The sequence below is a fragment of the Diorhabda sublineata genome, chromosome 7 (genome assembly GCF_026230105.1).
Source record: "Diorhabda sublineata isolate icDioSubl1.1 chromosome 7, icDioSubl1.1, whole genome shotgun sequence".
Classification (NCBI taxonomy): Eukaryota; Metazoa; Arthropoda; class Insecta; order Coleoptera; family Chrysomelidae; genus Diorhabda; species Diorhabda sublineata.
In genome coordinates, this window is record NC_079480.1 from 16,341,395 (window position 1) to 16,353,797 (window position 12,403).

The 12,403-nt window shown below is 30.8% G+C and overlaps 1 protein-coding gene across 3 annotated transcripts in view; it reads left to right on the forward strand.

Moving 5' to 3' along the window:
- Nucleotides 1-12,403, forward strand: part of LOC130446433 (scavenger receptor class B member 1-like) — an 87,243-nt gene that overhangs the window by 20,844 nt on the left and 53,996 nt on the right. For all 3 annotated transcript variants that reach the window (XM_056782699.1, XM_056782700.1, XM_056782701.1), the window contains exon 2: nucleotides 10,545-10,709. In XM_056782699.1, coding sequence (XP_056638677.1) covers nucleotides 10,553-10,709 — 157 coding nt within the window. In that variant the 5' untranslated portion in view covers nucleotides 10,545-10,552. The remainder of the gene's footprint in view (nucleotides 1-10,544; nucleotides 10,710-12,403) is intronic.

The following is a 12,403-nucleotide window of genomic DNA, read 5'->3' on the forward strand; positions in this document are numbered from 1 at the left end:
GTGAATGTTCTTTTGTAAGCTGCTAATGCATAAATTATCATTTCTTTACTATTCCAATTTTTATAATATGATTTAATAGTTCGATTCAAACGTAGAATATAATCGGCAATTACATTCAATTATAGAGGTAACGATATCAAGAAATGAAAAAAATTTAGTTTTAAGGGATTCTATAGTTCTTCCAATGTCAATTGTAAAAGACAGTTATGCGAAGAACAATCAATATTTCATAAATACTCCACTATTTACCAATTAAAAAAAATCGAATCGTAAACATAAATTTATTTCTATTTGCCGAAGCTGTCCGAAGGCGTATGTATACAACATGGTTAGGATATTGTTGGCCGATTACCGTTAGTGAACTTTGGGAATCTGTTATCATTATATTATTAAATCTAATTTTCTGTTCAAAATGGCAAACAGTTCAGAAGAGTGGATACATGTAATAGGAGGGAATACAAAGGATTTCGACATGTTTTCGAAGTAGAAGGCGACTCCAGTTCCAAGTTGTCGTATTTAACTAAGGTTCTTTATTGGTATTTTTATAATCTGCAATTGATATTGGAAGAACTATAATAACTCGAGTCACCAGTAACCAAGCGATTAAAAAACGATTCGGTACGGTGCCGTTGAAGCAATATGTAGCATGTGATGGAGCGGTTTGCTTTGTTCTCTTCCACTTCTACCTTTGATGTCGTTGTCTATTTTTGTCGGAATTCTGGGTCGATAAAATTGGTACTGTACAACAGTAAAAATAAAAATTAGCGTTGGTTCAAGAGTTCAAAATCAAAACGATCCAATTTTTTTTAAGTAATATCATGTTTTGCGGTAAGGCCTCTTTTTGGATTAATGGAAACGTAAATCGGCATAATTTTAGATACTGGTCACGTAACAATCCTCGTTGTATGCGTGAATCCCACATCCAATATCCCGAAAAACTGAATGTATGGGCTGGAATAATAGGCTACAAAATAATTGGTCCCTTTTTCATTGAGGGTAACTTGAAAGGTCCGGTCCGAAATTATGGCATTTAGGTATAGAGAATATTACGTGAAAAATAATTTATAGGGTGATCATTATTATAGTTGCGACTATAATACCGGCCGTATCACTTTGCGCACAAAGATTTTTAAAAATCTTGCAAGCCATTTCCGAGTTTATTGAGCCGATTCATACATAAAACTCACTATGTATAATTGAATACATCAATGCACTGGAGATCTTGAGGTTGAGATTCATTTGAAATTGTAAGATGACATATGACATGAAACAAGCGTAAACCTGCGGGTGGAAATAATCATCAGGATATTTAATACCAAGAAATGACTTCGTGGTCACAGAATCCAGAGCCTATACATGCAAACTTGAGATAGGTCTTGAAATGTTCAAATTGGAATACCTGAAAGTTATATTTGCAGACATAGTTCAGAACTAGGGCTGATTACTTTTGGTTTGATGTCAGTTTACATTTTCAAATTACCACCAAATAAGTAATTGGAATAATGACTAATTACAGCTTGTGATTGTAATTGGGGATAATGTAGTGAAGAGTGTCCTGGATTCGATCGCTTATTAGTTTTTCAGTGAGACACTTGCAACTTCGTACTCGAAAGTCCAGAAATTACCATTTTCTATAAAAGTTGTCGAGCATAATATGCAATGGCGTCTAGAAACCATTCCGTTTACCTAAATCCTGAAAAATGTTATAGAACTACATACGCCGTTGGGGATAATCATTGCTATGTTCTTGATGTAACTGATTTTGTACGAATGGTACTTTATATTTTTCAGAATAATAATATAATACCGACCGTTGAGATATGTCTGTGTCCGCTGGCGTAAAGTGTTATGAGAAATATCCTCAACACTAAATACATCAACAAGTTTTATGTTTTCTGGTACTTTAGGAAGCCCAATGTTTTTAATTTTTTCAACATGACCGGTTTCTCTGAACTTTACCTCAATTTTATTGCCTCTTAATCAACTCATAGGTTTGTCTAGGTTTTTCGCATTAAACAAATCGCATGCCTAATGTTTTTGTTTTATCCCCATAACCACTCAAATTAGCCAATTTTGTAAATCTGACATAACGTAAAGTATTATTTTAATTGCCATCATGTAGGCTCTAACCTTAATCTGACGGACGTCCAGTATCATCTATTGAACTTTCTCAATGATATCGCTGATTGCCGTAGTTTTTGCCGTTCCGAACGTTCGTCCTTAATCAAGTTGATACGGCCAAGTTTGAATTGTGTTGTTCAAAATTGCCTTCCAAAAATAAATCTTTAATGACAACTCGATACTTATTTTTTTATTAAATTATTATATTATTATATATTTAATCGAATTATTATATTATAAAATATTAATTAATTATTGTAATACATTTTTAAAAAAGAATATTAATTCTCATAAATTGCATAAACGTAAAATTCAAATTACAAATAAAAACATTTAAAATCTTTTTAAGACTATCAGAATCATTTGCCTCTTTGTTTGCAGAATCGAGACTTAATGATCGGTATCTACATTTATTAAATTTGAACAAATTAATACGGATAGTTTTTTACAATTTTTTCCACCTTTACATTTCATTATCAAATCTACATACTTAACCCAGAATCACCTACTTCATCTTTGCTGGTTGTACTCAAAGTCGAGTCGAGCCGAACCAGAATCAGGTCGATCCGGAGCAAAGACAGTCGAATCGAAATCAGCAGTGGGACGTGTTGTTTCGATCTTAGTTCGACTTTTAATTGAAAGTATTGCATTGAACTATGAGATGAATGTGTGCATCGACATGGTATATAGAAGGCTTTAGAGCGCTTCATCCACAGTATTTACATGTTTTACACTAAACATTCATCAGACTATCTCTTCTATGATGGGGAACACTAGAGATTCATGGAAACCTTCATCACTTAGTTTTCCAAATGCTCTCTGGTAATCCCCAAATACGGTTAAAATTTTGAATGGTTTTTTGAATGAATTTTTTCAACATGTTTTTTACCAATGCACATTATTTTATTTGATTTATGTACGAGTGTTTCCTATGATGATATTGCGCTTAGTTAGTGCGTCCACAAGTCTTTCAAAAAACAGGCCCTAACTAAATCATTATTCGAAAATGTCACTATCTAGACTATTACATTGAAATTTATGAATTAGAAATTTCACTTAAATTTTTTGAGTTTTTTTTTGTTATTAATAGCTTCCTCATTTTTTCCTTCGCATTTTCATGTTCAGGATCTGTTTTGTTAGTTGATTGATCATAATATTATTCGTTCAATCTCATTTTAAATGTGTTATTATTTATCAAGTTTTCATAATAATTATTTTCTCTTAATACTGTTTTTGCTTTATCAATAGCATCTTAATTCAGTCCTATTGGTCAAATTTGATTGAAACTAACTTTATTATTTCGTTCATTCTGGATAGGGAGCTTAATATTTTTATAATAAGAATTGACTTAAATTTCCAATTTCATATCAGTTCTACTTAGATAGGGTGAGGGAGGCTCAGTTCTTGGTTTAATTGAGTCGTTTATTTTGAAAGCGGCAAAGTCATTTTGTTTTTGAATCGATATCTATATTTAAGTTTGTGTTATCTTCCTTGTTCAAAAATGTACTCATATTTGTTATTTAAGGATATATATTTTTATCAGAATAAATAATTCTGTACAGTTATTGAAAACTCACTAATCTTCATTACAGTAAAATGACTTGTCCCTTTCAATGAACATTTTTATGATAACGTTGATTAGTACCCTCAGTGGAGCTAACATGTACAATTTTCTAAAAATTGGGAGATGCTGTTGATTTGTAATTAATGTTATTTATCTTTAACATGATATTTTTGAAAAAGTGACTTATGCTACATTCAAAATAAATGGTTCTATTTATCGAAGGATTTAACAAGTTACGTATTATTGGTTTCCCATACATTTAAAATGAATTATTAATTCTTTTGTATTGGTAGGCAAAAACATTGCATTTCAAAATCGAATGTAGTCTTTATCATTTGTTTTCGGAGTGCATTTGTAGATTCCTGTTTAATTTTATCATCAGTTCTCTGAGATTCGAATTTTTTGCCATTTGGAAAAAGTTGTAGAAATTGTACAGCTCTTCCAATATAAATTGCAGATTGCTGACAATTTTGTTTGATATACCATAGGCGTAGATACCCCATTTTATAAATTTATTCTTTTTATAATTACTTTCAATCTTATGCGAGAAAGTATTTGTTAAAAGACATTCCAATCATTAAAAATTGGACGACATTGTAGGCCGTTATTTAGACAAATGCACTTATTTGTAGTCCTATTTGGAAAAAAATCATTATTATACTTCGTTAACTTGCTATAACTGAATATTAAATTATAAAACGTAAATAGACGAGTGAAATATACCTGCTTGTAGGGGAGTTTGGTTTAAACAGGGTACCAGACGTGAACTGAGCCCTTTTTGTACCCCATTCGTCTATTAGAACTTGGGTAGTCTTTTATCTGACGCAAATAATCTTGTCGCCATCGAACTGTCCTTGAAGATTCGGTTATTACCATCCATTTATTCAGTTTTTTTGTGTTTTAAACCACATGCTGCCAAAACTTATACTGATAATACTTATAACATGTTCGGACCAACTCAAATCCGTATTATTTGTAACACCGAGATCGTTATAAGAATTCACTTCATTTAAGGCGTGACCGTTTAAGAAGTATGTATGCCTCGGATTGTTTTTGCCTAAGTAAAGAGCTACACCCTTATCTGCATTAAGAGGCAACATCCAGTCTAAGGACCACTTAGAGATCGAATCCAAGTCCTATTGAAGATTTATATGAACAGATGAATCAGCGAATATTTTCGATTCATCGGCATAGAAAACTTGCATATACTTGCGTATATTATAAATAAGAGAGGACCAGGTACCGATCCCTGCGGAACACTCCTTAATACGAGTTTCTCAGCTGAAAAACAATGTCCCACAGAACTTTCTATTTGTTAAGAATGAGTCATTCAATTTTCTATAGTTAATTCAGCAATTATTATTATTATTGCATTATCAGATTGCTGAATATTTTCCTTTTTTAAACATTCGAATATATTTAAAATAACTTGCTGTGTTTGTATATCTCAATCTCTATTAATAAATTCATACCTGTCTCTATTCTCACTACACTGAACAATTTCATTGTCTTCATTCTCTCATGGCATTAAGAACGCCATATATCTATTTATTTAAAGAAATTTATGAATTAAATTAATCTCACCTAGCGACGCCACTGCTTATCGCAGGCTGAAGAAATTGTGTACATACGCCTTCCGACAGCTTTGATTTTTTCATTGGTAAACAGTGGAGGTGATAAGTCCACGTGGACTGACGGTTTGCTAGATGTTTACCGAATTTTATACGGGGTGTACATTATTTTTCATTTCTTAATTTGGTATGCTATGCTATGCATACTTATTAAATATTCATTGTTCTTCGCTTAACTGTATTCTGCAATTAATATTGGAAGAAATATACTAAAGATTTTAAACATCTGGTTTTTAACAGACCATTAGACCACAAATTGCAAGAGTTTAGTAATTAATTATTTAGTAATGAACAGATCATAATAATCTTTAAATGTCTTTGGTATGATTTTAAAGTGGATAATGAGCTGATAGCTGACAATCCAATATCGACATAACCACAAACGACATAGCTTTTCAAATCATTTCATATATTTGGAAACAGTTTCCCTTTCTTCAATTGTGCCAATTCTCAATTTATTTTTCAATATTTTTTCATTGAATTGATTGAAATAATAAGAGCAAGAACAAAAACTCATTACTAATGATACACATAATATAAAATCAGAATTGATCGAAAATTCAACAGAAATCTATTGAAGTAACAAAAGAATCACTATTTTGACTCATAAGATAGTCACCAGTAAATAATAAAAAGAATCAGATTTTATACGGATCATATTATAACTAATCATGAAAATAAATTGAGCAAAAAATATTAAGGGGGAATATTGTTCTTCGTTAAGAGAAATTACAATTAAAATTTATTTAAATCTGAGTATTTTCATTAATACGGAAGACGAAAACTAATAAATTATCAAGAGATCACATTTGAACATTTAACATTCATAAAAAAATGTCAGAATGGTGTGAAGGTTATGTTTGCGTGTTAGTCCAATCAAAATGGTTTTGAAATAAAAAAATAGATCGAGTTACGACGACTCTCTTGCTTTTTTACTTTCTTATTGAAACAACGTACAGTCTTATGTTATTACATTTTTTATATTACGTTTGAATAACTTTAAAATATCTTATTACGTAACTAATTATTCGAGATTTAAAATTATGGGCATAGAATTGATGGATTTTCAAAAATGCTTGACGTAAATTGTATTGTAAAAGTAATGCAATTTCAATAAATATTCAGAATATTAATTGCTTGAAACTAGGTATTAAGCGAATTATCGAAGTTCTGAATACAATCAAAAATGTGTTTGTTCATATTCAAATTGAAACTAAAATTTTTTACATCGTATTTGTGTTGACAGCAAACAAAAAGTCACTTTTTATGAAATTACTCCTCTATCCGGGAAAAAAATGAGTACTTTTTTCTTGGATATTGTATGAACACGAAAACAAACGTAGATAGAAGTTATATTTCCTTTATTTTAAAAGTACAATTATTAAATGTGCCTTGCATGTTCTTTAAACTATTAGGTACAATAGTTGAGTTTTCTTGTGTTGAAATTATACTTCTTCCTACCACATCAACTCCCGTTGATGTACTTGGTCGCGAATCTGGTGTTATATCAGCATTACCACATGTTCTGAACAACTACGAGGGTCGTTTTTTTAACCTCCGTGCAACGCTACACGGGCAGAAGATAGCGGGCATGCGCAGTAGGCGATTGCGAAGCTCTCGCACTACACACTCCGCCATTGTTAACATTCTGGCGGCAGATGGCGTTGTGCTACAGCCACGTAAACATGTCCGCCATTATTGATGCTCCCGCCAAGTGTGAATTGTGTGAATTCGTTTTTTACAAGCTGAAGGCCATAGTGATGCAGAAATCCATCGGAGAATGAGTCTTGTGTATGGGGAAAGCTTCGTGAGTGATGGTGTCGAAAGTTTAAAGATGGCCGTAATGTGCATGATGAAGGGGGCCAAGGACGCAAATCTGTCGTTTCAGATGAGCTAGCTCAACGATTTGACAGAATGGTTGAAGAAAACCACGGATTCACCATTAATGCTTTGTCTACGAAATTTCCAGAAGCTTCAAAGTCTGTTTTGTACTCTAGTACCAATCTTTTGGTAATTAATAATATTATTGTTTTATATGAACTTTTATTTTATTTATTGCCTAACGTTGTCCATGTTTATTCAGCGACATCAAGTCTCTCCCAGTTTCAACTAAAAGTTTAGCGGATGATCTTAGAAATGAATGACCTGTATAGGAGTTAGTATTGTGCAAGTTGAATGAAATTAATTAGCCACTGTTTCGGGAACCTTATAAAACTGGTTTTTACCCACAACCCAATTTATGCATTTTTCATTGTGATATGCAGAAAATAGTCGGCGATCCTTTGAGGCTGCTGGACGAAAGGCTATTTATATTTGGTAAAATTTAACATTGACTATATCCTAGTAAACAAGATTTTCAAAAATGGTGTCAGGAAAGTAACAACATATCCTGGCACAGATATTGCATCGGATAACAATTCTCTGAGAGCCTATATTAAAATCAAGCTCAAAAAAGTCCAAAAATGTCCAATAAAGTTAAAATTGGATATAACAGAAAACAAAAAGATATTAACAGCCAACTGAGACAAATAAAACATGAAGTTGACAGTACAGAAATATGGAACACTTTTGAAAATCACATTTTCAAAATACTAGAAAAACAAGTTAAAACTAGTCCAAGACACAAAAAACAACAATGGATGACAGATGAAATCCTAGATTTAATGGATTAAAGAAGACGACAGAAAAATTTTAGGGAAAATATAAACAGATACAGAAAATAATCAAACAAAAAATAGGAGTGGCCAAAGAAAATTGGATGAAAGATGAATGCATTGAAATGGAAAAGTTAGAAGACAAACATTACACGTTCAATATGTTTAAACAAATCAAGAGAGGTAGCTGGCTCATACTTTGAGGGATTCAATAAGAAAAATAATCAAATAATCCTAGATAAAGAAGAAATTCATGGCATTTGATGAAGATTAAGGACCAGAAATACTAAAATCAGAAGTGATACATGCTACAAATTTGGCAAAAAACAAGAAATCTGTTGGACCTGACAAAGCTTATAAATGAAAAAAACATAGGAATATTAGTCACTCTCTTCAATCATTTTTATTCACCCGCTGAAATATACATATATATATATATATATATATATATATATATATATATATATATATATAAATATACTATATAAATATTTTTAAGAATCAGAAATAAGTGTGAAGATGATCAAAGCAAAACTCGGCTTCAAAAATGGATTGGAAACACGAGAAGCACTTTTTGCACTGAATATGTTACAACAAAAATTCCGGAATGCAGGAAAATAGCTTATTTGGGACACATAATTCGTGATAGCCGGCTTAGTATCCTGTAGTTAATTATGATGGTTAAAGTTGAAAATTATAGAGGAATTGGAAGGAAACAAGCCTCTTGGTTGAAGAATATAAGAGACAGGACAGTTATTTAGCCTAGCTCAAGATAGAGAGAGTTTTGCTATGCTGATCGCCAACGTCAAGGGGACTTGATACGGCACGCTAAGAAGAAGAAAATTTAAGATATTTTCAAGTAACTACAAATCTACTCTTTACATAATACTGGGTTTCTTCAAAGGTTCTCGTTCCAAATCTTAAACAACATCTAATGTTACCTGGCTAATCTCAAATATTGACAAGCTTCTGTAATCCCAAATACAACAACAACCTTGACCATTAAATAAACTTACATCGGGAGCAATATTTGAAAAATGAATAATTTGTGTACTCGTAAAAATCGCAGCTTTCTTCAGCTTGTAATCTTTCCGATTTTGTTTTAGAAATGTAATTAGTTTGAAATATTTTGAAATGTGCAAATTATTATTGAATCGTAACATTGTTCTAAATATCCACCAAATTCACAATTTTCAAATCAAATCACAAAATTGAATTAACAGCTATTTGTTTACTTCAAAGTTTGTTTAGCAACGCGGGTCTAATTGTGGCTATCAGTATAACATAGCCCACTAATTCCAAAATTCAAATTTTACATAGAAAGTTTTCTGACTTGAATATTGTAAAGATATAATTTTTAGATTTGAAATCATCGTTATTTCCGTTATAGAAAAAAATTGTTGATTATACAGTGGAAAATCACTAGATTTTATCTCCCTCCGACGAGACAATTCAACCTTAAGCTGAAATCTAATACTTTTTCCCCTTGTATAATAAGGAAGTATATAAATTACTCATGATTCATGTGTGTGATAATTTCATTTTAATTTGTCAATTGTATTTTGAAAATCACCAAAATAGTAACAAATATTCACAATACTAAAACACAATCACACTTTTTACATGACATTTGTATTATGTTTGTGTACTTAAATATTTGTTTCGATAAATGTAAGGTTAATTTCTGTGAATATGTAACCATTTATTTTATTTAGTCATAATTTTTCAATTATATATTGAAATATGTGATTTGTAATGGAAAAATAACAGAAAACAAAGTTGTTGTAATAAAGAAACATGACTGTTTCAAAAGAGTTGAAAGCTTCATAGAAACAGGTCGTCTTATTTACAAAAAATCGTTAAAGTAAAATAATTACGTATAGAAGAGACAGGTAGTTATGGGTCCACTTGAATAACAATCGGGGCTTACAGCCCCGTTGCCTTTTAAAAGAGGGACACTCACAAAAAAGAAAGTAATGTTTCAAATCAACGATTTTAAGCCGAAAAAAGTTCAGTAAGTTTCGTTAACAGTAAAATGTATTTTGAGACATGTTATTTATTGTTATTTGTTCATGTTATTTATTATTTTTGCCATCATTCTCAGCTCATTTGCAAAGTTGCCATGAGTACAAATTAAAGTTGCTTCTGAATATATGTAATAGAAGCTGTTATGTGGACGAATCAGTTTATTACTTTATATTTCAGGTGAGAAAATGTCTATCTTTTGAAGAGAATTGTCTGATATTTGATAGACTATTTTTTGTTATTTTGCGTTCATATAACACTTAATTGCTAAAATGCAATGAGAACAAATTGAAATTGATATGTATTATATAAACTATTTTGATGGACGAATTGGTTTATTACTATATAATTCTAATAAGAAAATGTGTATCCTTTGGAAGAAAGTTTCTTGAAATTTGATCGAGTTACTTTCGTGAAAACTCCTCACTAATTTACTAAGTTGTAATGATTGATGAATAATTACAATTTACGAGTAGTTGTATGATGAGTACAAATAAAAATATGGATAATATTCTGGTAGATGAATTAATTTCTTATTATATATTTCAGATAAGAAAATGTCTAATCTTGAAAGAGAATTGCCTGATACAAATACTGACAGGAAGCTGGAACCCGACAACAATTTAGATATTTCCAAAACATTTCAAGAAACTCTTGGTCTACACGTCAACATTTTTTCTCATAATTGTAAAAGAAGATTTCGAAGTAAATGCAGTGAGTTAAATTTCCAGTTACTATTCTTTAGATATTAGAATATTGATTGGGGTGTTGTGATTCACTCAATTGGTCTATTTTGTGGTAACTTAGTATTCTGTAATTCAAATTGATTATATGATTTTCACAAAACTATTTTTTTGCGAGAGCAATTTTTCATAAGATTGCTCAATGATTATGTATAATATGTTATTTTTCGAATATTTTATTAAAGTACCTTTTTACAAAAAATAAGCTCAGTAAAGTACGCGAAAAGCCAATTTACTACTTAAGAACGGGAATCTTAGTACAGTTTGCCATCAGTGAGAAAATCTACATTCAAAGTAATTCACTCATGGGTTCAAATCGATCCAAAAACGGAATGGAATACCAACTGGTAAGGATTGAGATGTAGAAAATATCAGGTGTCCACATTATAGTTGTGAAAAAAGTTCGATAAATCATTAAACTGTAGTTGAGTTGAGTATTTAGCCAAAATATTGAACGAGGTTGGAATCAAAATATTTTCTTTGGATTTTTTTGGATAAATGGAAAAGAATCATTTCTTTGTTTCCTATTTTTTCTTCAGTAATTAATACCTAGAGTGCCCTATGTACCCACCATATCACAAGGATATTGTGATCGTGTGTATCCACCGCTTATGCACACGTATTTCTGTATTTTGAGTTGAGTACATAGGCATCGGATGCATGCCTCCTAAATATCTTTATGGGTCTTTATTTGGCCTGTGGAAATTGTTTTGCTTTGTGCCTATACCATATTAAACGAATATAAGAAAGAAAAAAAAAGTAAACGAAATATAGAAAATAAACCAAAATGAAAAGTTTATTTATTTGAGATAAATGAAAAATAATTTCTTTAATTTCTTATTTCTTAGACCTTTTCATATATTAATGCTTCTAAATGTTCTTGATTTTAGGGTTCTTCTGTTTTAGTTTTTATTTTAATAATTTTTAAAAGAAAGATAAATTTCGACGTTTCGACTGTTCTCTAAGTCTTTATCAAAATATTTTGAACTTCTCCTATTCCAGTGCACAGACCCTGTTCGGGACGCTCTGGAGTAGACAATTTTCTTATATAATATAATAATGCCATACTTTACTGTATGTATCAAGCTGTATTCTATATTCAATACGATCATATAATAGGTATTAGCAAAATTTCTTCTTCTGTTCATTATAATATCGACAGAAAACAATTCAAATGTTTATTTCGTACAGATAACGTCCCAAGAACGTTGCAAATATCAAAAAAATTTAAATCCCCTGTTAATTTTATCCAATTAACCTGTAAATAATCAAGAAATCAAAATCTCGTATAATGCAGTTGGTATACATTGTAGTGCAGATTATTGTGAAATGATAAAAAATTATAATTAACAACAAGTTGAAAGTTACATGACTGCATCCTTTCAAAATGTTCATATTAACAATAAAATAAACGCTTCAGAAGTGCCATTTGTTTCAGGAAATCTCTTTCAAAATAAAACGGAAACTGAAAAAAAATCCGAGAAATATAATTTTATCTAAAATGCGCAACTTTGTCGCATTCACTTACCAAAGGTTTTTATATCTCTTATCGTTTCCAGATCCCAATGGTATGTCTGGAATTTTGAAACTTTTAGACAATATCAAAAAAATTATTATAAATTTGAATTATGTGCTCTATAATCATGAATATATTGTAAGGTGAGA